Source organism: Danaus plexippus (genome assembly GCF_018135715.1).
Source record: "Danaus plexippus chromosome 22 unlocalized genomic scaffold, MEX_DaPlex mxdp_33, whole genome shotgun sequence".
Lineage (NCBI taxonomy): Eukaryota > Metazoa > Arthropoda > Insecta > Lepidoptera > Nymphalidae > Danaus > Danaus plexippus.
In genome coordinates this window covers 1,193,860-1,220,819 of record NW_026869856.1, presented here as the reverse complement: position 1 = coordinate 1,220,819, position 26,960 = coordinate 1,193,860, and the positions used below count along the sequence as shown (strand labels likewise).

The 26,960-nt window shown below is 30.3% G+C and overlaps 4 protein-coding genes across 6 annotated transcripts in view; 2 read left to right on the top strand and 2 right to left on the bottom strand.

The window, feature by feature from the left end:
• The first annotated feature begins 6,416 nt into the window (after positions 1 to 6,416).
• LOC116773566 (probable threonine protease PRSS50) lies at positions 6,417 to 11,060 on the top strand. 2 transcript variants are annotated; one of them, XM_061528881.1, is made up of 8 exons: positions 6,417 to 6,551; positions 6,933 to 7,040; positions 7,354 to 7,462; positions 9,112 to 9,251; positions 9,460 to 9,537; positions 10,292 to 10,374; positions 10,537 to 10,665; positions 10,923 to 11,060. In XM_061528881.1, the coding sequence occupies exons 1-8, from the start codon at positions 6,509 to 6,511 to the stop codon at positions 11,031 to 11,033; spliced, it is 801 nt and encodes a 266-aa protein (XP_061384865.1). In that variant the 5' UTR covers positions 6,417 to 6,508; the 3' UTR covers positions 11,034 to 11,060. The 2 variants fall into 2 exon arrangements, with proteins under 2 accessions (XP_061384865.1, XP_061384866.1); XM_061528882.1 differs by lacking the exon at positions 9,112 to 9,251 and having other exon boundaries at positions 9,460 to 9,521.
• Positions 11,061 to 13,310: 2,250 nt separating this feature from the next.
• On the bottom strand, positions 13,311 to 15,616 carry LOC116773413 (uncharacterized). Its single transcript, XM_061528794.1, has 5 exons — positions 15,584 to 15,616; positions 15,321 to 15,443; positions 14,983 to 15,226; positions 13,816 to 14,531; positions 13,311 to 13,422 (listed from the first exon to the last, which is right to left on the bottom strand). The coding sequence occupies exons 1-4, from the start codon at positions 15,614 to 15,616 to the stop codon at positions 14,386 to 14,388; spliced, it is 546 nt and encodes a 181-aa protein (XP_061384778.1). The 3' UTR covers positions 13,311 to 13,422; positions 13,816 to 14,385.
• A 149-nt stretch (positions 15,617 to 15,765) lies between these two features.
• On the bottom strand, positions 15,766 to 18,266 carry LOC133318719 (uncharacterized). Its single transcript, XM_061528793.1, has 5 exons — positions 18,248 to 18,266; positions 17,408 to 17,504; positions 16,853 to 16,989; positions 16,525 to 16,590; positions 15,766 to 16,064 (listed from the first exon to the last, which is right to left on the bottom strand). Exons 1-5 carry the CDS (start codon positions 18,264 to 18,266, stop codon positions 15,928 to 15,930), a joined length of 456 nt encoding a protein of 151 aa, XP_061384777.1. The 3' UTR covers positions 15,766 to 15,927.
• Positions 18,267 to 23,535: 5,269 nt separating this feature from the next.
• LOC116773631 (uncharacterized protein DDB_G0286105-like) overlaps positions 23,536 to 26,960 on the top strand; it is a 36,699-nt gene continuing 33,274 nt past the window's right edge. Inside the window, exon 1 of one of the 2 annotated variants that reach the window (XM_061528855.1) lies at positions 23,536 to 23,671. In XM_061528855.1, the coding sequence (XP_061384839.1) occupies positions 23,551 to 23,671 (121 nt within the window). In that variant the 5' untranslated portion in view covers positions 23,536 to 23,550. Of the gene's footprint in view, positions 23,672 to 24,971; positions 25,105 to 26,960 lie in introns of those variants that run through there. The other variant, XM_061528857.1, reaches the window with a different exon arrangement.

Sequence of the window (26,960 nt, the reverse complement as noted above, 5' to 3'; positions counted from 1 at the left end):
TTCTCCATGTGAGAAGAGGCCTTTGCTCAGTAGTGGGCTCCGGTAGGCTGATGATGATTTCAGCCTGCGTTATCATTAACCAAGTTACAAATTAATTGAACAATATAATTGGATGCTACAGTTTATAAATGTTACCAAACTATGAAACAAACGTTGGCCGCACTACTTCGCGTCCTTCGAGCCGGTTTAAAGGCTCCGATATTATTTACACAGATTTATGAGATAGCCCGAGATAGAATGTTTGTCTATCTTTTGTATTTCCTTTGTAACGTATTAAATCACTTCCAACCAGATCTTTTCTCTTTCATATAAAATATTACTGAACCCGTCTGCTTTTAACTTTTAAGATTTTAATATCATATTCTCGAAAATCGACAGAAGAATTATTGGCCATCACCAATACTTGTTACACTTCTAAATACTTAAACGCGTTACACAAGTAAACTAAATAAATTATAAAGTACTTTAGTTCAACAATTCATATATTTATAACATTTTGTCTGTCAAATCATTTTCTTCTTAAAATAACATTTAATATAATATTATTTTGTCTAGAATTTTATTTTAATGATATCCTAATATATTTGCTATATAACCCCAAATTCTACTTATATTATATTTTGTACATATTTCTCATTTAACAAAGCAGATACAATTGAACACATTCAATTAATATTTTCGTTTTGATAAAGGGTGGATTACTATTACAACTTTTTTGTTACAAAAATCCTTAAGTCAGAGAGAAGGCTCGAGTTAAAACTTGTTTAATATCAAACTATTAAAAAATAAGTTAATTTCTTCGTAAGCAAATGTAAAAATTTTAGATTAGTCTGTAACATGTTTAACTAAGTTAGGTTATTTAATATTGTGACGTAATGAAAGTACGTATGTATGTCTGTACGGACTTAAGTATCTATCTGTTTGTATGTACTGAATAGTTTATGTGAAGAAATAGATTTTTGTGCTGAATACCTGCGGTCATATCAAATGATATAACAAACAAGGCGGTTGGTTTTCATTCTTGCGGTTCACCGGTATCAAACAGTAGTGTCGGATTCACTTTTACCTACATCAAAAGTAGAATGTTATGTATTTGCATGCATGTCTGAATGTTAGCGGTTTACTCAACAAATACATATATTATTTCAATCCATACAGAGAGAATTATTCTGTGTTATGTTATGACAAAAATAATAGATTTGCTGTTACTAGTTAATGAAAAATATTATGCAACTGCGGTACGTGCTCGCTATTTTACTTTAATAAAAGTAAATGTAAAGACACTTAATATATCATTGTGTGGAATATAACTGGACATAAACACTTAATATTAATTCATGATACAACATACATTGTATCGAGGAATACATGAAAGTATGTATTAAGACTTAAATTTTATATTATTTATCGTTATAATGACGTTTATTGACCTTATAGTGAACTGATAAATCCTTAAGTGTGACGCTAAGTTCCTAGTATAATATTCTATTCATTGTAAAAACATTCAGATCCTATTCAAATACTAATGATATGTTTAAAAAATATATATCCTGTTATGGAGAAACTATTAAATGTGAGTAACATAGTTTTTTAATGACTAATAACGGTCAGTACAGAGTTTAAATTTCAAACTAATCTGATTCAAATCTGTTCTTTGAAATTAAATGAATTTTTGTTTCAAATTTAAAGTTCTAAGTACTTGGATTATGCAAGGTTTTTGGAATCGAACCGAAAACGTGAAAGTACAAACCGAACCAAGACTAACGATCGGTATCGTCGTTTAAAGTATTCATGTGATATATCCAAAAAAATGATAATTATTTAAAAAAATATATCATAATACAACGATGTCCAAAAATTGATAGCGGTCTAAATTTGTGGATTAAAATGTAAGTCACGTCCCACCACACGGCCATATATGAAACTTTTAACAAGCACAAAATATTTGAAGATGATAAAACATTACCGCTCTTTTATCCGACATTGTAACATTTTGTAACTGTCTTTGTTTTTGTTGTATGCCTTCGCTTTTCTCATTGTAAAAACTACAACCGCGTTATCACCGCTTGACTTGACGTCCTGTCCTGTGTGAGTACATTTTGGCATTTCTAAAATTACGTCCCCAGTCGTTTGGTCGATATATTTTTTTGTCCTTAAAATGGATTGAAATTATTTATGATACGCCAATTGTAAGATTTATTGTGTGCTACCTGTTGCCTACTGCTTTGTCTGCATGGTGGCCCTTTGAGATACGTATATCCGGAAGAGATTTGATTTGAATTCTAAACGATCCCCTCATGATATCGTAACTTGGCGGTAATGAGATTACTTCGGGAAAATGAAATTTGAAATACAATATTTTAGAAACTTGAAAAATAGTCTTAAGTTAAAGCAGTTATAGCTTAACACGCTGAAGGTCGAATAGACAACTTGCAGCTTAATTAAATTGGTTAATTAGTATAGTATAGTAGCCTATGTTACTCCTTATTGCATTACTTGCTTTAAGTGAAAGACTCGTTGAATTGAAGCGGTTCTAGAGATTAATCAGAACAAACAGACAGACAGACAGAACGTTTAACGTTTGTAGTTCACTTAATTCATTTATAATCGGCCTCAAATAGTACGACCAAATTGAGGGACGATTGACAGAATCTTGAAATAAAATCTCATGCTTCAGGACGATTACAAAGTACAAATCAAATCTTGTAGTTAAAAAAAAAAATTTATAAAATATTTATAGGCAACCCTTGCATGGGAATCTCGAATAATAGGAAAAATATTGAAGATAAACAATATCTGGATATGATTAAGCTAGGTGTATGAGTGAGAACGCTGTAATGATGTACTTTATGTGGGAATAGAGGAATCATTACCATCTGACTTATGGACCATTATGTGCCAGTAATTTAGCTTTTCCAGATTTAAGCTGATATTTACGATGGATTATCCAGTTACTATATAGCCAGAGTGTTACAAGTGTTAGAGAGGATAATTTTAACTGAGCCGAGATGTTTGAGGGAAGTAAATGGTTTTTATTATAAGATATCCATGAATTACCGATGTTGTGTTAAGGAGAAGATAATTTCAAAATCCTTTACACTTAAGAAATGTACTTCGTCTTAATTAAAATAGTGCTTTAGTAATAATATTTAAATTTTAAATATTTATATCATTCTTAAGGGTAACCTTAGCTGTAATGGCAACACCAAACGATATATAATAAACAAAGACTGTCTGTGTATACACGATAGTGCTGTCTTGGTGGGCCTGTCTTTTTGTCCGCGCATAAATAGAACAAATATTTTTTGCTCTTATTTATAAAATTTATTGATAGTCTCGGCTTTTGTTTCTGCTGATATTTTAAGGATTTATTTTTTACTTGCTTAAAACTTCTATTTTGTTCTTATACAAGGTTACAGCGTGCAACAAATTTACATCACCGTTGATTTATGGATTGAAATCGTTTAAACTGTTGGTATTACGTACAATACAAACTCGTACTAAGAATAAATAAATTATATCAGCTTTAATTTCATTTTAATATAAGTTTGTTTATATTAGGCACGCATAAATCGATATTATGCGATATTTAGTACAAACATTTTTATTTATTTTGTACCATTAAGTTTAAGCAAAATTACTGTCAAAGCCATCTTATTTAAATCTATTCCCTGCTTCCTGCGTATGATAACATAAAATTATATGCCTATAATTCTAGTTTCCCGTTATTCTAATACATAAGCCATATTATTGTGAAGTTTAATAACTTACAACAGCACTTTACATTTTAAGGAGCAGGAAATATTCGTACATTCGCAGATGTAATGTTACTTGAAATCATTTGTTACAAGAAACGAGCAACGTTTGGTTCAGTAGTGTGGATTTTATTGGATGTTTGACGACGCTTGGTAGACATATAGTCGATTGAATGAACGAAATAGAATGAACAGTATTGTTTCACTAAAACGTGGTTTTAAATATTTAGAATATTAAACAGACGTCTGTCTTTAAACGCGTTTTATATTTGTTGTATATATATTGTTAGTTATTATTATTTATAATAATTTAAATTGTGATATACTTGATAATTCTAAGCTTAAAGTTATTTATATTCTGATATTAATTGGGAATTGTTGTAATAGTGAACTAGCGCCATCTGTATATTTGTTATAATAGTGTAAATTAATGTTAATGACGTTTCTGTACAGTAATTTAAATGTCCAAATACTTAACAATTGGTTTTATAATTTATAATGAGAGCTTTTGCATGTTTTACGTAATGTTCAGTGTTTTATAATTTTATGGAAACTCTTATGAGGGAAACTAGCGCCCTCTGTATGATATTGTAAGTTACCCTCACCTAAAAATGTTACCTTTGAATATTATAAATAGGATGTGAGTGCTAGACTGGGGGAATTCTGTTACGAGTTGTGGAGCAATAAACATCTAAGTGGAAGTACTGCCTAATTTATTTCTAATAATACTTGTACATAAGATTTAAATGTCTGTAATTCCAATTTAAGAACTATTCAAGACGCATAAAAGATTATATTTGGTATCTGTGCTAAAAATGCATTTTTTTTTGTCTGTCTGTTTGTTCGAGCTGAAGCACTGATCCCATTTTGACAGGAATTGCAGTCGAAGATTGATATTGCAATAAGGAGTAACTTATATGAGTTTTTAACGGGCTTTCAAAAAGGATAAATATCTCACTTTAACTTAATGATTGTTGACTTAATTAAATTAACTATTTCATAATTATTTTTTAAGCAAAAGGTCATTGCCCTGAGCTTGTCCTACTGTATCAAGTAAAAAATCATAAAGATGATATAGTGTTTCTCAAATGGGGCTTCATATACAGGTAAAGCCACAAGCAACAGTTAGTTTAATTTAATTAAATGAAAAGCAATACCATAATCTCTACCATTTTAATATATTCTCATATCAAATAAAGCAACTTTGTAATATAACTATACATAATTGATATTTAAAACGTGGTTTTATTAACAAATTAAACAGATAAATTACAACTATAATCCTTTTGAGATTAGAAATTTATTTTCTATTCTATTCTAATCTATTCTATTCTATTCTATACCCCCCAGTAAGAGGTATATGCGTCCATGTCAAATTACCATTATCATGGAGTTGCGGTTTCTGATAATAGTGTTAACAATATGCAATTTAGTTGCGGGATAAGATATGCTTAGATGTTTATCTTTTAATGGTTGGGATAGGGGCTTACTCCACTGGGATATTTATTTTAATATTCAGCTTATCTTCTTAGATATTAAGGTTGTATAAAATTAATTATTTTTATATTATTTTACCCTAATTTACCTCAACGATAATAATCGCAATAATAATTGGTAATAGAGTTGAAGGTCACTTTTTAAGTAAACTAGTAATTATCATGATTTATATACTGATTTTTGATTTAAAAAATTTAGATCCTTCAATAGTTATAGAAGAATATTTTTCGTATGAAAAAATGCTATCGTTTTTTCTATTACAGTAATTCATGACAGCTCATTAATCGGTATCAATATAAGGCAATATAATCAAATGGAATATTTTCGATATCCGCTAAATATATTACTAATAATAAGAATATTTACCAATACAGTTCAATACCCTCCTTTTATTTCACAATTCTTTTAGCTTAACATAGCAAAACAATATCTCTCTGTGGGTTCAGTCTTCACGCTTAGTAATTGTCCACCAACTTATGGAAATACGTTACACTACAACGTTGTAAAATATACGCTCCTACAGAATAACTCGCATTAATTACTGCCATTTTAAGTTATTATTTATAACAAATAAGTTATTATTGTGATAAAAATACTTTATAATGTATGGATATCAAAAATCAAATAGGATTTGTTTGTGGTGAAATGATTATTTAAATGCAACTAATATTTTTCGTTCAGTTTGTCTTGTCCCAGACCGAATGACAGACATTCGCATCTCGTCTGCCGTCGGGAATCGTCGGGAAACGTCGGGAGTATGTAGTTTTTAAACATAATAAAATACGCATAGTTAACAGACAAATATTAGTTTGATTTAAATGAATACTCGCGAAGGTTTTAGATCTCATTATGATTCTTTAAGTAAGTCTAAGTCCAAGACTCTTTCTTTTTAGCAAGTTAAATTTGCTAGAGCTGCATTTTGTTCGGTGAATGCTCGATCTACATATTCTTAGATTAAATTGTAAGAAATAATAAACCTATTAAGATTATTTGCTGTCCAAAATTCCAGTTGTCAAAATCACAACAACAAACTGGACTTACGTATTATTAATAACTAACACTTAGATTGTTATTAAAATAAATGTTTAAAAACTGGCGTAAAAAAAAAAACAACAATTATTGTTCTCTACATATATCTTACGGTAATACTTAAGTGACCACAGTTTTAAGCACACCGTTTTATGATTTACAAAGAAAAAGCAATTTTACGTTCAATTGAAAATGTGATTTGATTCACTTATATCGTGTTAACAAAAATGGTTTTCGTTGTATTTTATTTGTTAATACTTCAAATCTATGGTAAGACACACACACACACAAACACACACACACACACACAAACACACACACACACACAAACAAACACACACATATACATATGTATATACGTATCTCTGTAAGAAAAGTAACTCATTAATCTTTTATTGTTTGTGTCATCCATATCACTATATTATATCTTATGAAACGACATTTAAATCTATTAATTTTCAATGTCGGTTCCAATATCACAATTAAAATAAATATGATCTATTTTGAAAGTTCTTTTTCTTCTTGGCAACATTTTTAAATAAACCAAAGATAACAAAATTTCGTGTTTGTCTATGACATGTGAAGAAAATTATATATTTTTTTATTATATATATGTATATATAGTACACAAACTAACTATTATTATTAAAGTTAACGGTGAGCCGAGCTGCTATGAAACAAAAACACCAGATGTTACCGAGGGCAACATCGGTGAGACTAAGCATTTCCCCTGGTTGGGTGTGCTACGAGTTCACTCACGTATGTATGGCGAAAAAATTAAGACGAGAATAAATGTTTGGGAGTATGGAGTAATTATATATAACCTTTGTATAATGTTATATAATTGAACTCTATATATAATTATTATACTAACAAGAACAGGCTGGTTGTTAGAGGATAATCAAAATTGTTTTTTTTTTGTATACTAAACCTATATATATATATATATTTAAATTTATATGTGTTTTTAAGACCCGACGCAAAAACAGTGTATCATATAGTTCGTATGTGTGGGTGTGCAAGCGTGTTCGTGTGTGCGGTTTAATATATGATTTAAAAAACATTTTTTCAGATGATGGTCCAACAATGAAAATAGGTTTAACTGGGCTGGTATTGATAAAACACAATTATGGCGTGGCGAACGCTCACGATGTTGCCGGAGTGCACAAAAGTGATCTCGCGTAAGATATTTATTGTTATCTTAAATATTGAAGTGCATTGAATTTATACTAGCTTTTGGTACACGACTTCTGTCGAGTGGATTTTGGAATTTGGACTCGGAGAAAAATGTGAAGAGATAAGGTAGATGGGGACGTATTTTGTCTGAATTTATTAAAAAAATACTCCTGTTATGATGTGATTTCGAAAAAACACTCGGAATTGGAAGCTAAATTACAGTTTTTTGTCCTATCTTGGTTTCTAGGCTGCATTGCTGTGATGTTTCATCAAAATCATTTTAGTAATTTTTCAGTGGATTAGCAATAATGATCAATAAATCCTCACCAACTTTTGTATTTAAATATCGATATTCAGTCGCTCGAGTGTGTAAATTACAAACGATTCCAGTCTCAATACACTCGTAATAGGAACGGTAATTTAGATTCTTCACCTTGTGCTTCCGCTCGTGCCGTATACAATACACGCGGCTGTAAGTCCCGGGCAAGTATTTTATGTATGTGTACTATCGTCGATATTATAATCCTTCTATAAGACTACATTATCAAGTGAAACTGAATTTTACGGATACTATGCGTTTTATATTTGAGAGGTATAACGGCTAAATCTCTCTACAACCAACTAAAAGACTTGGGCCTGTCCAGAACTGACATCAATTCGTTCTTTGGAACGTACTTCGAAGGCAGCCCTAGTAGGTTCTTTTCAAATATGGTTAGGTAGGGAGAGGAGCTTGGACAGTGGAGGTGAGCGTTTAACGCGCGTTAGTTAGGGGCCCCTTAAACCTACATCTGGGTCGCAACTCCCAGGCACTGTTGAAGCTCCTCTCCCTGCAACGACGGACCCGACACCCGCACGGTGAATCCATTGAATGCTAAGAGGTTTCGTCTCTTATCTACATACTCCCGACGTTACGGTTCCTTTACAGCAACCGCGATCACAAAGACGAGATGATAGTTACACTTTTAACTGAAACTCATTTAAATGTGTCCACGCGAAAATCTTAGATATCATTACATTACCAAAAAATTATTACACTTTCTGACGTCATTCATAAATTGTTTTGTTCTACATTAATAAATTATTTATTAAATTAAATATATAAACCATTTTAGATTAAATCTATAGAATATATTTGTAATAAAAATTGTTTATGGTAATGTTACAATTATATTAATAAAATTACTCTGATCGCTGAACAAATGACATATTTTTTTTATGTACAACAATTATAATTACAAAACAATTAGAATGACTGGAAATACAAGATCGTTTAGCCTCTTAATGATTGATGTAGGTGTGTATTATTGAATACGGACAAACAGAACTACCGATAACATTAATTAAAGTTATCGCTTTACTTAAGTATCGTTAACAGAAGTTTGCATTCTCACACTTACTACGGATTTCTCGTTTCACATCTAGTGACCTACTTTAGTACTATAATGTAAGATATAATAAAAACGCTTAACGCTCCGTATGCGGTGTGATAACGCAAACTTCTGGTAAGCGCATTGATAAAAATGTTAGGGGGGAATTTCGTTACAAACTACTTCAATGAAGCTTAAATTTGACATATACTGATTTTTTTAAAGTGATTTTAAAAAATTAGTTAAATTTTGAGGTTTATAATGTTTGGTAATATATATTATTTTAGAAGGGAAACAAGGGCGATGTTTATATTGAAAGATGGGGAGTCTTGGTCCTGCGCGGTCAGAGATAAACATCTTCATCCCGAATACGAATACATAACGTACAACACGATAGCATTAATTGAATTGGACTATGAATTTAACGGTACTCATGTTTTTTAATACTTTGATGAATTATAAATATTCATATAAGTTAATGTCTAAAACTCTTTATCGTATATTTAAATTTTGATTATATTAAGACGTAATTATAAGTCAAATAGGTCAATTAAATTTTTTACTACATATAACCTTTTTTTTAATGTGTAAGTTTTTTTTTATAAAAAATTAAATTAATTTTGTTTTGTTTTCAGACGATTTAATTCCGATATGTACACCAAATATCAATTACAATACCAAAAATCAATTGTACGCGGTAGGTTTCGTAGATGGTAAATATGAGTTAAAGTTATGCATTAGTTTTATCCAACATTTTCTTGTAATATATATATATATATATTCTTAGAAACAAGGTAAGAATTGACTTTTTAAAAAATAACATTCGATACAATTCCACTGCAAATTTATTAAATTTACACAAAAATAAAAACAATTCTAAATGAATAACTTTCAACTATCTTGATTTAAACTAATCGTTAAATGAAATCCGAATATAATACAATCGAAAGATTTAAACACACTTCGAAAATCTACTAACGACTAAACTATCACACCAACGCGCGTTACGAACGAAAAAGAGCCCTGATGTCCTCTGACAACTGCTTATATGTCGTTTGAGTCTCTCCTACCCTCTCATGTTCCTACATTGATTCTCTCCTACCCTCTCATATTCCTACAATATATAATATGAAGAAGGGTCAAGTCATATTAAAAAATCTCTAAATATATAAAAACGTATTTCTTTAGTTTTTTGATATGATTTGATATGTCCTATCTTCAAATTTATTCTCAGTATTGTTGTCATATTGCTGCCTGTGTTATAATGAAGACCTCTGACACACACGCACACACACACACACACACACACACACACACACACACACATGTATATATATATATGTGTTCTTTTTTACTAAAAATACATCTAAATAAAATAATCATTTTTGGTTAAAGTAATTGTTATTGTATCATTGTTAAGTCTTAATATATCATTATATTCGACATAATTAAAGTTAAAATTTTCAGATAATAAACTTTTAGAAAAAGCTATTTACAACATCGAATACGTAAATCGGGATTTGTGCGATGATTTTTACAATCGTGTTGGGGTGAGTTTTTAAATTTAAGAGTAACTTGTAAAATCTATACAATACCTCGAAACAAGACGACATCATGAGCGCTGAAAATTGCATATAAGCCTCGGAAAATCTTATGCAAATTTAGCCTTTAGGAATTTTTGATACAATTACTTATTGACGTATTTACTACAGTTCAAATACGAAGACAGTTTCTACAAACCAACGACTTATCACTGCGGAGTTGCTAAGAATAATAAGAAGAATTGTATGTGGGACAACGGCATGGTACTTGCTTCTAACACGACTGGAACCTGGGTTTTGGCAAGTATATATTATACATATATGATAGTAGTTGGTCTTAACTAACTATACGCGTAAAATAATATTATTATTTTATGTTTTATGAATGTGTATTATAATGGACAAGCGAAAAACGATCAATAAAATTTTGACATTTGACATAAATATATCTGGATGCATATAAAAAAATTTGGATAGATGTTTTTCCAGATGAATACAAACTAGAGTGAAACCAGGTGATATAGCTAGTATATATGTTGTGTATATATTTTCTTTAGATCGGCTTCAGTATAAAAGGACCGGGATGTTCTGCTCCAATACGGTTCTTAGACATGTTGTCCTATCTACCCTGGATTGAGACGTCCACAGACCAAGTTAATATATACTAATAATCAATAAAAGATATTTTAATGTATTGATTGTGGTTTTTATTTAAATAAACTTTATAGAACTATCCTTGGCCGTTACTGTAAATATTGTTTTCGTTTTTCTTTGCTCGCTGTCATCATTCTGTCAAAATGTGTTACTTGATATGTAATGATATCAAGGATTTTACAATACTCACATATAAAATATAAGCAAGTGCTTTGTGTGAGTACGAGATTTTTATTATTTTGTTAGAACATTGTTCCTTCTCAAAAATAATAATACAATCACGGTATCCCCAAAACTTAGTTTCATTTTCATTTCAATGTGTTGTATTTTATTTAATTTTTCAAAGGTTTTAAGTTGTTCGGGGAATCTTATGACTCAATTTTAAAGCAAAAATGTTGACTTGATTGAACTTTGGTATACACGTTTGTCAAATGACAGTGTCATTTAAAATGGCGGGATAACAGCCAAGATGGCGGATCAGATAATTTTAAAGCCCTGTTATATATGTAATACTAATACAAAATAAAAAAAGTTTTAGGAGAATAACTTGAAAATAGTTTTATTTGAATTATTTATTTTAGTCTTAAATTTACATTATTTATCCATTAGTGATATTTTTTGCTTCAAATAAGTGTATGGTGTAATATTTGTTTTGATTTATAGATAAATTCCGCCATTAAAGACATTAAAGGTAAAATTGTATCTTAAACATAATTGTCATTTAATTTAAGTGAATTAGTGTAAAGTTATCTGGAGCGAGACATCTCAATAGTTATAGTAAGATTTCGGTTTAACTTTCGACATGCAGTTAACACACATAACTGTTACGACACAGTTAAACGAAGCGTTAAATGTTTTCCGCAACCCTTCAATAAAATGATATTACTGAAAGGTGCGTTTAATCGTTATTATTCTTAATTAGATGGTCGCATTCATTTGAGTTTAAGCATCGCTTTGTATGTATAAAGATTATACATGTAAGTAAGTACTTACACTTTTAAGAGCATTTATTTTTTAAGTTTAAAAATACTCATGCTTAAAACAGAACAAGCTTTTTAATATATTTCTATACATTTTATTATCTTGTTCGTAATTAATGTATATTGTTTATAAACTGTTATTAAGCAAGTATTCTGGTAGGTTACATGAATAATTGCCCTCCAGCGCTTCGGAGACGTGTCTTAAAATTGTTGCACTCCCGATGCGGCAACTGCATTGAAACAACATTTTTATTACACTCATGATTTATCATGTTCAGAAATGTATGAGTTAAAATAATTTAAATACTGTTTAGTTCTAATTCGTCTTAAAAAACTTATATGAGTTTTTTTCGTAGAGTAATGTTCAGATCTTTGTTATTTTACAATTTTTTTTTCAGTTCTCAAAAACTTTAAAACACAATTTAGAACGTAACGTAATCAAATAAAGTTGTCACTTATTGTTCGTAATTTATATATATTTTTACTATATAAATAAATATATTTTGGCGTAAAGAAATACAGGTCTCTGAGATTACTCGATAAGAGTTACAGTTCACCTTTAGAGTACAAGTACTGTTTTCCACATGTACGTGTATTCTGTGTTAACTTGCCCTATAAACAAGCATCCTTTACAACGTAAATCATTTATATTCATTGACAACTTATAAGAAAAGGTTTGTAAAGTAACGAAAAGAAGACAACATTATCATAGCAAGCTTCGCTGTCATTACGATTTTACTTTAGAATTTATAAAAGTACAATTTAATCATAACGATTATTTAATATCAAAGCGGTAGTGAATAAGAAATGTGTAACGAGAGTGCATTAACGATTTAAAAATGCAAAACACAAGCAAGATGTAGATGTTTCTCATCCTGTCCAACAAGAGTGTTAATTATATTAACATATCATACAGCCGGCGACTGGCGTAACACAGTATACCTTGTACCATATATAACAAGGAAATTGATAGTAAATTTATTAATAGATTTTGTAATTGAAACCATATATGTAGATAACAATTGTTATATATATCTAGAAAGAATATTTAATCGAGATATTCGAGGGTATTGATTTTAGTCCTGTCTGGATTTAAAGGTTAGAATTATATTATAGGCTTTGATTAGACTCGTTTTCTATTAAAACCAGCTACTGGGGATTATTCTATATGCGTTAACCAAAATGAAAATAAATTAGATTAATTAATACTTAAATAGTGTTTTATAAATAAATACTGCGAGTGAAATATCTTATGAATATTTAACAAAAATGATTTTTTTTATTAAAATAAAAATTTAGACATGGGTTTAAATTAATTTATTTTATTTTATTCATAGTACATAAGATCGGTTTCATTATATTTTTCTCATTTTCACCTCCTTTTCTTTTGGAAACAAGTTATCGAAGGCATGTGGTTTGGTGCCTGCGGATTTGATTATATAATTTAAACTTTTATATACTAAGTTTAAATATTTAAAATTTATATTTATTTAATTTTAATTTTACGTTAAATACAGACAGTTTGCAGTCCATCGTCTATAAACCTATTTTCATACTACCATGTGTAAGGGTTTTAGATTTAAACTGTGAACTCTCCGTGTTTACTTTGATTGTCGAACATGTGGTAAAATTCTTGTTATAAGTATGAATTAAATTAAACATAGCCAACGAATAATATGAGTATGTGCTATATGAAGTGTATGTGGTCGTGTAACGCAACAAAATTACAACACACTTAGTAGTTATAAAGAGACATAATTGTTTTAGAAAAGAATTTTATGTGAATCATAAAACAAATATATCTTCAATATCTTACTGTTCGTCTCCGAAGGACGAGGCTTTCCTTTTTTAATTCCATAAAATTCCACGTTAATCGTTGCTTGAGCGGTGAATTCAAATTTAAAAACTAAATTAGCGGTCTCAATGTTTTCGTAATTGACAAACGAATCGGTTAAGTATAATATTTTGGGCGGTACTTCCTCGCCTCTCTTGTAATGTGGCACTATCTTTATAATGTCTGCCATATCATCAGTTCTGAAGCCGGTGTCAAACCAGAACTTAGACGGCGATCGTCTGTCACATCTGACAGACACAATTACGCAAGTTATCTCCTCGTAAAAGAGATCGTATAACGATAGCTGGAATCGGAAAATTTCATATAAGGCAATATGAACAAGTCGATCTAACGCTGAATCGTCTGTTGTATACAAAAACAACGAACTCTTAAAACGATTCATAAATAAGACATTTGTGCCTTGCAAGAATTCTTCATTAACCTTAAACATATAATTAAATTTATCTATCTTGTTTCGTAATTTAATTATCTCTTAGCGTATTTGGAGACCATTATTAATCTCTAAATCAAGTAATCCATATAAAATAAATGCTAAATTAATGAATCACTAAATAACCCAACAGCGTAAATGCCAGTGGCGGGTCGTTTGGATGTCCTTATAATGCCCGCGTCTCTGTAAATTAACGAGTCTAGTTTCGTACAGTTGCCGTATGGTACTTCATTTACGTTCTTATATTCTGAAAGTTATGTTAATATTTATTATGGTATTAATTTAATAAAAAAAAAATAGTACAAAATGCGAAAGTATTGTCATAGTATTATTCGGATATACTACGCGGATTTTATTATTTAAAAACTACATAATCCCGACATTTCCGTTACTTTGCAGCAGCCGTGATCACGGGCAGACACCTCGTCCGCCCGTGATCACGGCTGCTGCAAAGACGACGTGTCTGCCCGTGACGAGGACGAGGACGAGGGCACCTCTTCTGCCCGTGATCACGGCTGCTGCAAAGTAACCGAAATGTCGGGATTATGTAGTTTTTAAATAATAAAATCCGCGTAGTATATCCGAATAATACTAGTTTTATTTAAATGAATAAAACTCGCGAAAATCTTAGATCTCAGTATTGTCATAGAATGAGGTGCGATTCTGTTCGATGATGTGTGATATAATGAAAGGCTCACTTGGTTGCAACGTCATTGTGGAGTCGTTTAACTTCTGCAAGTAGAAATCATCGTCTATGTACCCTACATCACTGATGATGTCATCTGATGAAATAGCTGTTATTTCCGTTGTAGTGGATGTGACATTCTTATCATCCAGTGCTCGTCTGTAACCCAGGATCCCTATTATCCAGGGCACGTACGGTTCAAAGCTGATATATCTCGATGGAAGTGCACAACCAGGGCCCAAAACGCTTATACCGATCTGTGTAAAAGTCATCTGTATTCGTTAACATACGTGGAATTAAAAATTATATCGTATATCTAGAAGAGCGAGAGTTATAAAAGTGTTGTATAACCAGCTTCAAACTGCCTTCACTCTCTGTAACCAGGGCCATACCGGAGTCGAAGACGCATTGCTTTTTGACATCCACAACCACGTAACATGTCCAATGTTCTGGCCACAGATAATCAAAATTTATCTAAAACAAACATATCAATATTCTATAACACATACGAGTAGATATACCGCAGATAGCCTTTTATCCGAATATAGAAACTGTAATCTTTAGCCACAACTGCCCGATATGGGTTGGTTAAGTAACCAAGAGCTTACTCAAACAGAGCCAAGATCGCGATCATCCCTTGCCGACATCTTAAACTAATCGGGAATGTGAGTTGGGAACTTTTACTGATATGATTCGAGACTATATATATATATGTATATAAAAAAGAAAATTGTGTTAGTTACACTATTTATAACTTAAGAACGGCTGTAGGGATATGATTGAAGATTGGCGGGGAGATAGCTTAGAACCAGGAGACGTACATACCACATAGGATATTTAATTCTGTTCGATCGAAAAGGAAAAAATAAATTAAAAATTCCAATATCTGGATATTTATGGCCTCTTGGGCGGAATACAGTTCGCCCGGTCGGCTATACATATATTACTAATGACGAAATTAAAGCGAACGAAGTCGCGGGCAAAAAGTAGTACTATATAATGACACTATTACCTCTTCTTTAATATAAAAGTCCATACAGCTGTTGGAATCAATCCTCTTCATGTTATACAAAATCTGTACGAAATCATGTCTCTCTAAAAAGTTGTAAAGAACATATAAAACATTTATTTTCCGAAGCCTTTTCGCTCGCAATATATTATTTGAATATATTTTTTTAAGAATATAATGTGTGGTAGGTTTTTTTGTTATCAAACTGGGACAGACAACACATAATTATTCATTTTTAATACAGTCAACTGAGAAATTGTGTTTAGTATTTTGTATTTAACCAGCATTAGAATGAGAGAGTAAAAATCTATATATTAATAGTGACCAAAAGTTTTTAGAATAATATCCACTAGTCTTTCATTCAGAGTTTGAATAGCCATTTTTCAAAGGACTATAGTATAATCTAAAGGTACCCGTCTAAATATTCTCTTTCAGTGTGTTTCTTAGCTTTCTTTAATCTTTTATAATGTTTTCTAACTTCAATGATACGAATTACAATCAATAATCTTATAACAATTTCAATATATGTAAAAATGTCCAACGTACGATCAGTCAAACCAATGGCGTAAGTGTTCTGTCCAACGTTTCCCTCAAGCCAATTTATCGGTGTCACTGGAATAAATTAATTTAATTATACTTATTAGCAATCCTAATATAAATAACAAATTAGATAATAACTAGCTCTTGCTCCCGGTTGCACCCGCGGATGTCATTGATCGCAACTGAAGACGTCAAACGTCAACATTTAATAAAAATATTGATTTCGAAATGTATCATATTATATAATTTTAATCGAAATTTACGTATAATTTAAGTTTTCTTTTATCCCATGTAAGTTATGAAAGTAGATCGTAAAAGTTACATCAATACAAACAATTAATGTCACAGTCTAGGTATAGTAACGCCAGTGTGTTCACTGTTTTATTTTGATACTCCGGATGGATTATATAATCTGTGACGTAACAGTAGCTCGGCATGTGATGTTTGAAAAATATAGCTCTCGTTGAAGTCCTGAAAATATAATAAATTTATAATTTATGATTAATATTAAATTTAAAAAATCTCCAATAATACGTTCGGAAATATTTGATATTTTTACAATAAAATATGTTTATTTGAAATTTTATATAAAGATAATATCTATTACTGTAATAGATGACAGCCAAATGTCAGAAATATAGATTTAATTGATTTTCTTCTAAATATAAGCTCTTAGTAAAAAAATATGTTTCACTTCCAACGAAATAAAATAATAGCATTGTTTGTTGATGGTGACTTTCGTAAGACGTAAATGTCTACCATTAACTCGTAATAGTGTTTCTATTTATTATTATATAGATCTGTGAAATAAAATATTTGATAGGAAAACCAATTAAACGTTTATCTTTTATTAAATACGTAATATTTCGTTTTTTTTTTATTACCATACCTTAATATTTGTTCGTCAAGTTTTGTAACATCGTTTGCGTTACCTACAGCCAGACGATTTGCCAGTAGAATCAGACCCGTTGCAAAATCGGCGTTACCTTAAAGAGTCCTAATTATATACTACAGTTAAATGAAACTAATATTTTTCGAATAAACTACGCGGATTTTTATTATTTAATTTTTATTATTACATCTCGTCTGCCCGTGATCACGGTTGCTGAAAAGTAACCGAAACGTCGGGATTATGTAGTTTTTAAATAATAAAATCCGCGTAGTAAATCCGAATAATACTAGTTTCATTTGAATATTAGTTTCATTTAAATGAATAAAACTCGCGAAAATCTTAGATCTCATTATATACTACAGTTACAAGGATCAGATGTTTTGGAAATAATAAAACTTTAATCTAAATAGTATAAGTTTTGCGTTTTTCAACACAATTTTTTTTAATAGTATTTGGTAAGTTAGATTTTTTAGTTTCTGATGGAATTAAATAATGATAATAATTAATCAGTAATTTTGAATGGATTACTTAAGTCAGAAAAATATAATCTCAGCTTAACTAGCCTAGATACGTCTGAACCAAACAATTATGAATAACATAATCTGTCTGATGTAAAACTTAAATAATATTCCCTCACTACCCTTCCGGTGGACAAAGACAATTTTTATTTAACTGTTTTAATTTTTTTAATATGATATAATATATTTGAAAATATCATTCAGCTCTTCGGGCGATATAAAACAAATGTAGACCTTATTAGACGGTAGTATTTTTTGATGCATCATCACTTGTGTGTTTTAATATGCTATTGAAGTAATTAATTTTACCTAATCTCACTTCCAATACACCCAGCCATGGATGTGTCGTGGACTTTCTGACATGCTCTCGTGACAAAATGTTATCCCAAGCAAGAGTTTTACCTGAAAGCAATAACTAATAGCAATTCAAATTAAGAACAGCTTATTCCGGATTACGAAATAAATAAATGGTATAAAGAACGAAAACCCATACAATCTCCTTCACGCACACATTCACATTTTCATAATAATACTGTATACACACACATAAAGATATCAGTCTACCAACCTAACAGACATAAAAATAAAGTGGACAAACACATGACTTCATATTAATTGTCCGAACGTTTGTGTGTTACTGGAAGTGTAAAACTAGTCATAAAAATATAATTGTTTAAGAATATAGCAAGCATTGTTTTCCATCGAAAGCGTTAATATTATATTTTTTATTTATGCTGTGACATCGTTCACACTGGAATCGTAGAATGTTTTGCCAATGTCATAACATTATTTTAACTTCAATAATTAGATATCTAGAACAAAATCAAAGTTATAAATATTAAAAACATAATTAAATAATTCAAAAATATATTAACAATTTCGTTTTCTGCTTTCCACTAATTTTGTTTATGATTCCATAAGAAAACGTGTTTGTACATGTGAAGCTAGCCAGCTACGTATTTGTCAGGATTTGGTGGGCTACCATCTTTATGTGGTATCACATATTTAAACACCTTGATGTTATAGTCATTGGTGTTTAATAATATTGCTTGTTTATTGCCGCTGCGGAATTATTTTAAAATGTTGAGAAAACAAATAACTACGTGAACAGATTTAATAACGCGTTTAGCTTAAATTTAGATTTTATTAAACATGCTTGTTAGAAATATGTTAGAAAAAATACGATAGTTTAAAAAAAATCTATGTCGTAGACACTTCTGATCTTTAGTAAGACATACTTAAGTTTGGCTATAACTTTTTTTGCTAAAATAAAAAAAATAATAAGTAATTTTTTTATCATTTTTTTAAATTGTCAATGAGAACCATTTAAAGGATTGTAATCAGGTTTCATATCGAAAATTCGGACTCTTTTCAATTTAGTTTTTAATTCAAATATCTGCAGCGAGACGATTGTATAGAAAAACATAAAAAATAACCTTAAAAACTTTAGTGTTAAGTTCTACACTGTATAATCAAATTCAGGATTTTATAATTTTCAGACAACCTTGGGGCCGTTTTCTTTGAACAAAGGCTACCTACATACATCATTCATCATCATCATCAGCCTATCGGAGCCCACTGCTGAGCAAAGGCCTCTTCTCACATGGAGAAGGTTAGAGCATTAATCACCACGCTTGCTCAAGACGGGTTGGCGATTTCAATGTTATGATTTCACATTATAAGACCATGTTTTCTCACGATATTTTCCTTCACCCTCTATCAGTGGTGTCTAAACACTCTTAGAAAGTACATATGAAAAGATCACATTGGTACTTGCCAGGTTGTGTTAATTACGAAAACCATACAATATTGCATATATATATAATATTTCAAAACTATATATATATATATATATATATAGTTTTGAAATTTTGGGCACCCATCTAAGTTTAAACTAAACCAACCGTTGCTTAACTCTTGCAATCATTACTCCCATAAAAGTGAATGAGATGTCGGACTATTATTATAATCTTCATAGATCAACAAAACAAAGAAGCTATTTTTGAAACGCTAGCTAATTACTTATGTAAATAAAAATGAAAAGCGAATACAATCGGAGATAAATCACTCGCATATATTAACATACATCCCTATTTGGTGTGTACGGTTGACAATTTGAGTTTCTGTTTTGAAATAAAAAAAATATATACATACATATATTAACATTAATGAATACTCATTTTTTTCTGTTTTAAAATAAAATTTTAAAAAATATACATACATATATTAACATTAATGAATACTCATTTTTTTCTGTTTTAAAATAAAATTTTAAAAAATATATACATACATATATTAACATTAATGAATACTCATTTTTTTCTGTTTTAAAATAAAATTTTAAAAAATATACATACATATATTAACATTAATGAATACTCATTTTTTTCTGTTTTAAAATAAAATTTTAAAAATATACATACATATATTAACATTAATGAATACTCATTTTTTTCTGTTTTAAAATAAAATTTTAAAAAATATATACATACATATATTAACATTAATGAATACTCATTTTTTTCTGTTTTAAAATAAAATTTTAAAAAATATACATACATATATTAACATTAATGAATACTCATTTTTTTCTGTTTTAAAATAAAATTTTAAAAAATATACATACATATATTAACATTAATGAATACTCATTTTTTTCTGTTTTAAAATAAAATTTTAAAAAATATACATACATATATTAACATTAATGCATACTCATTTTTTGGACAAGTATATAAATAAAACCATTTTTTAATACGCTTGCATCAGCTTCGCAAAGTTTTTGAGCTCGACTTGCACTGCTTCAAGCGATCCGATTTTTCTACCTCCATATTATATTTTTTTAACCCATAGTTAATAGCGCTAAGTTAATACAACGGTCCAGTTTTGTAAACAACCATTCATTTCAAAATTTCTATACGAATTCATGTAATGAAATTCATTAAAATATCTAATTACTTTTTTTTAAACTCAAATATGTTAATTGGGTATAAATCACCCGTATTTTTTTTTTATACTAGTATTTAATAAAACCTACAAACTACATTATTTTTTAATATATATATATATTTAGTTCTACCACCATACAAATACAATTCTTAATAAGCCTGATATAAATCCTGGTATCCCTCATATTTTAGTTTCTTAAACATAGTCATATACATTTTTTTGTTTATTCCTATTAACATTTTTTTCACTAAATTTTATTCCTATTAACATTTTTTTCTATTGGATAAGAAATGTTAAAAATTATTATTGTTGTAAAGAATAGGAGTCATGATGGCCTGGAGGTAGTCGCGCCTCTCATACGTGAAGGCGAAGGTTCGAAACCTGGCAAGTACCAATGTGGTCTTTGCCGAATCAAGTGTACTTTCTATGAGTATTTAGACACCACTGACGGACGGTGAAGGAAAACATCGTGAGGAAACCTGGTCTTATAATTTCAAATTATAATACGGAAATCGCCAACCCGTCTTGAACAACCGTGGTGAATAATGCTCTAAGCTTCTCCATGCGAGAAAGAGGCCTTTGCTCAGAAGTGGGCTCCGATAGGTGATGATTCTGATGATGAAAGAATAGAGTATAATATTAATTACAATATAAACCTTTTTTTGCTGACCTCACTCTTAGTACGTGGGTCTAGATGACTCCTGGCGTAATCAGCCCGCTTCGTTGCTACCGTTTTAAAAATAAAAAACCTAAAAAAATGGAAATGCAAACAAAGCACAAGTTGTTCGTGATACATTCAGCTTGCGTGGACCTCTGTAGTTATTACCAATCGCCAAATTTCTCGAAAAAACGTGATTGATGTCAAGCCTTAATTTTTTAATGTGATCTCATTTTGTTATCTTGTTTTGTAATCATTAACTCGTCAAATTCGTTTCAAAATGAGCTGATGCAAAAGCCAAACATTGCCGTGGGTTATAATTTTTTTTTCAGGAGTAATTTAAGAGGCCTTTCGCGTTTGGTGAAGCTTATTTTTTTGTATAATGTCTCATGTTTTTGAACACAACTTATTTAATACTGTAATCTTTTATGTTTGAAATAATATAAAATTTAATCCAACCATTAGAAGTATTACGGTACCTTATAGATTTTTTTTTAAAATAAGTCATTTGTTTTAAAAGGTTCAGACAAAATCCATCCTAACATTCTAAAAGCTAGCTGGAAAAAACGGATGTTGGGAAAAAAATTTTTTTTTAAATATACGTATATGTATATATTAATTTTAGTTACTCCAAACAGACACGTAAATTGTAATTATAATTTTTAATTGAATTATTTTGCATTAACAATTAACAAAAACAATTCAAGATTCAACATAATTTTCTGGCCGTGAAAATTTCTTAACCATCCCAATACACACTAAGGAGTGTAGAAAATTCTCTTATCAATGATGTAATAACTTGTTACAATGAGATCCAAGATTTTAGCGAGTTTTATTCATTTAGATGAAACGAATATCAAGACTATTTACAAACCACACAAGAAAGTGAGCCAATTCTTCAAACCAATCAAGAGTAACATTCATTTGCAACAAGCGGGTGTATACAAACTCGATTGTGACTGAGGCTTGTCATACATTGGACAGACGAAGAGGAGCATCGGTACAAGGGTTAAAGAACACAACTCAGACATCAAAAACAGGCGCGCGTCGAAGTCAGCAGTGTCTGAACACACAATGGACAAACCAGGCCGCTACATTCGGTTTGATAAACCTCAAATCCTCGCTTGTGAAGACAGGTACCTACCAAGGTTAACTCGCGAGGCTATTGAAATTGAAAAACATCCCAATATCAAAAGAGAAGATGGCTGGAATCTATTAAACACCTGGGACCTTTCTTAAAAACCGTTCTTAAAAATATAAAATCCCATGTCCGTAACCACACCGCAGAACCTCGCGACACCGTAAGCGCATTGTGCCGGCATCCAGAGCGGTACGCAAGAAAATTAAGAAATCGATGGCGGTAGGTGATAAATAACAGGATCAACTGACAGACAGTCACACCTCGTCTGCCCGTGATCACGGTTACTGAAAAGTAACCGAAACGTCGGGAGTATGTAGTTTTTTACAAAAATAAATCACGCGTATTTTATCCGAAAATATTAGTTTCATTTAAAGGAATTAGTTGTTGCCTAATTTATTTTGAAATATCATCATACGCAGACTAAGACATTATAATAATCTGTATTTTGAAAAATTTTATTAATCTGTTTATCAACGTCAGATGACTTGCCTTGGATCTATAACCAAATAACTTTGATACTCAATATTACATATACTTTTTAGATGCGTATACATTTTCTCATACACTAAAAATATAGAGAGCTCAAATTATGATTGATCTTAAAATGTGATAGGCTTATCAAGATTATCTCGATTGAATTCGGGGATGACGCTTAAGTCCATGGAATAAGATTCAATATATTTTTACAACATTACTTGCATTTTCAACTTCGCGATAGAATTCTCTTAAGCATTGTCTCTTGCTTATCTTCTGAAACAATCAAAAACGGACTCAATATTAATACACATTGAGTTCTATTTCGTAATAATAGTTAAAGTTTTAAATTTAGTTCCAAACTCATGTTGTGGATAGTTAATAGGTACAGTTCGCTAAAATGTATCTGACTATTCAAGAGCTATGTTTTGTTTTATTCTCAGTGATTGTTCTGTTACTTGTGTTTATATATTTGCAAGTATGCGACGTCGTCATCCGGACCTTCATCTTTGAAATATTTCGTAAGTAATGCACACATTACAATATGTTTAAGACCAGAGTTTTCCAAATAACCTAAATTTGAATACTGCTGTCTATTAAATATTAATTTTCAAATACTACATAATAAGCAATAAAAAACCTAACGTGAACACAATAAATAATAACTAATTTAAAATGCATGCAGGTACCTACTATCGTTTTAAATGCGGAATTTGAAACAATAAAATAGTACATTGATCGTGTTTGCATTAATGGATCCAAACAGGACACGAAGAAAAAATTTTAAATTTGTATTGTAAGGGCTCTTTGTTAAATGTTTAGGAATTTATATGCGTATAAAACATTACGAGAATCAAGTAAACAACGAAAGAACACAATTATTTTCATAGATACCTATCTATACATTTTATTAGATGCCTATCTATACCTATACATATATATCCGTCGACATATACTATCTTTGGTTTTAAATTTCATACATAAACACACATTTCATATTATATTTATATAAATTTCATATCATTGAAACAATAACTCGAATCCTTCCTTAATGTGCAATTGAACTAAACTTTCCTCATAAAGTGTATTATACCTAATTATCAAATCTATAGCTCCTGGTATTAAACTGTCCAATAATAAATGTTGCAGTTTGATTGTTTTGCTATTTATTTTGTACAGGCGTTGTGACACCATCCGTTTCAAACATGTGACTTTCGATATTATCGAAGATTATAATATGTTGAAAGATTTAAAAAACTCAACTGCGTCATTATGTGACATCTTAAATTAATTGAAGACCTGTAATAAAGAAACAAAAACACAAGTGCGATATGTTTTCATATTTACACATTTATACCTTATTACCCAAAAGATGATCAAAAGACGGACTTAATGCTAAAAGAAGTCTCTGCCATTCAACTTTAAAGGATATAACAGTGGTTAAAAACAATTAGGTAGTATTAGAGACAGGAATAATAAAATCTTACTTAATTTTAATTTAGTCTGCGGCTTGCATTCGTTATGTTTCGATTTTATAATTCGATTTACTTAACTTCATATACTTTACATATTTTTTAACCAAATTATATTGAATTATATCAAACAGTTTTTAAATAATATATGAATATGATGAATATTCATAAACGAAAATATTGAAAAATTAATGAAGATAGACAGCACTAAATGTAATTCAGTAAAATCATAAAACGTCCACGTTTTATGGATGTTTCGTAAAAAAACTATGATCGCGCACTCTCTGCGTCATAGGTAATTATGTTATCGAAACAGAAGTTCTGATATGTCTATCAGTTACGTGTTAATATTTTTTAGTACAGAACCATACGGTTTCTGGCTTCCCTTAAAATGCAATACTTTTATTTACTTTCACCTTTATTTCTAATAATTTTGTTTTACGGAGTTACTTGTGTGGGGCTCCGATGTATAAGACTGTTTGGTGAGTAATTTTATATATTTATTTATTTTTTGTTTAAAAAGTGTAAAAACATTGTCTTTTCACACGGTTCTCTCCATTTTCCAAAGAAATGAAGTCTACCACTTAATTTTATAGGCATTAGTATTATATATTTTTTTTTAAATTAAGAAAAATATCTTTTTTTTATAAATAATATTGTATTCCTAAATGAATTACAATAAAAAAAGAATTATAACATATAATAAGATCTAAAAGCTGTAGACAAGTGTTAATAATTACAAATTATTTAAATGAAACTAATATATTTCGGATATACTACGCGGATTTTATTATTTTAAAAACTACATAATCCCGACATTTCGCTTACTTTTGAGCAACCGTGATCACGGACAGACGAGATGGGAGTGTCTGTCAATTGAAATGAATAAAACTCGCGAAAATCTTAGATCTAATTACAAATTATTTTATATAAACTTCCAAAAATTTACAAATGTATATACACGCCATCTAGCGTAGAGTAGACTTAGTTATTTTTATTTATATTATGAATATTGTATAGATGTCGTTAACTATAAATAGTTCTTATTTTAAATCCATTAAGTCCATTCCTGTGTAAAGACTAGTAGAGTGTAATTACTATTTATTTTGTATAAATATTATTGTGTTTCTAATGTTATTGAACATAATATTTTAAGTCCATAGTTAACGAAAAAAAAAAATCCAAGATTTATTTATAACTTAAACTCTTTTTAAATTCAAAGTTACGAAAATAATATAAAAAAAAAGTTAAAGTAACCATTTTATAAAATGAAAGCAACAATATTTCGTACAAATTAATAATTTTAAATCTATAATTAATTTGACAGTATCCTCCATAATGTCTTTCAAGGCATAAAACAGTACATGTACAAAACACATCTTTATAAATAGTTATCGTATAATAAATCAATATTAATTACGAATTTTTTAAATAAAATTTTGTCAAGTTGTCAAAGACGTAGCGAGACGTAAACGTAACACTCTTACTCATAAATTTATTATCAGTGTGTTAAGTTCCTTCGTTCCTTCCAATCTAAAACTTAAATTATAAAATACATCTTCGTTAATATTATACAGGGGCTTGTTTCACAATACTAGTGTTTAAAGTGCAGTAGGTACTATACAAAATTTTGTTGAATACAAAGAGAGTAGGAAACATTCAAATAATATTTATGGAGTTTCTTAATTACAAGGACCATAAAATATTTGATAACTAAACTGAGACTTGCCGTCATTACCACATGGATACCTTAGGGCCTGGGGTCGGGCTGGTAACCCGGCCCCTGTGAAAGCCCGGCGTCGTCGGGGCGATCCTAATTGCCGGGATCGCCTCCTTTCTCCGAGGGAGTAAGTCCGGTCTTTGCCAGGACCGGCCAGTCGCTGGTGTGCCCTGTCGCTGACAGAACCGGGGTACACCAACATAGCGGCCGATGGCTTTCGCAGTGGTTTTAGTGAGTAGGGACCTGCCCAGGTCGAGTCTCACACATCCTCTCCGGCCCCACCAAGGCCGGTGAGACGGCTCGTAAAAAGAGTTTCCCTTCGTCACCAAAAAAAAAAAATGGATACCTTAGGGCTTAGACATGTCGCAAGCACTAGGATATGATGATGCTTTATTCGCTTTTGTCCAACGAAATAGACGGCAACGAACTGTTATCCCTGTTTAAATTTAGAATATCAAATCGACGGACTCGTCGGACAGCATTATTTAATACACTTCCGGTGAGCAAAAAATATGGTAGCAACTGCTTAGTAAATCGTTAAGCCTCTACCTATAACGATTCATTTTCTCACTTAAAATAAGACATATTCAATATGAAAAAACCAGAATTTAAAATGCT

Excerpts from the sequence above, each read along its gene's own strand:
- LOC116773566 (XM_061528881.1), top strand. The coding sequence starts at position 6,509 with ATGGTTTTCGTTGTATTTTATTTGTTAATACTTCAAATCTATG. Across the intron at positions 7,463-9,111 it reads GTGCACAAAAGTGATCTCGC|AAGGGAAACAAGGGCGATGT; the intron begins GTAAGATATTTA and ends ATATTATTTTAG. Across the intron at positions 10,375-10,536 it reads ATTTTTACAATCGTGTTGGG|TTCAAATACGAAGACAGTTT; the intron begins GTGAGTTTTTAA and ends TATTTACTACAG.
- LOC116773413 (XM_061528794.1), bottom strand. The coding sequence starts at position 15,616 with ATGTCGGCAAGGGATGATCGCGATCTTGGCTCT. Across the intron at positions 15,444-15,583 it reads ATGATCGCGATCTTGGCTCT|ATAAATTTTGATTATCTGTG; the intron begins GTTTGAGTAAGC and ends TGTTTGTTTTAG. Across the intron at positions 14,532-14,982 it reads CACAATGACGTTGCAACCAA|AATATAAGAACGTAAATGAA; the intron begins GTGAGCCTTTCA and ends CATAACTTTCAG.
- LOC133318719 (XM_061528793.1), bottom strand. Across the intron at positions 16,990-17,407 it reads CTTGACGAACAAATATTAAG|GACTTCAACGAGAGCTATAT; the intron begins GTATGGTAATAA and ends TTATATTTTCAG. Across the intron at positions 16,065-16,524 it reads CGCCATTGGTTTGACTGATC|AGAGACATGATTTCGTACAG; the intron begins GTACGTTGGACA and ends ACAACTTTTTAG.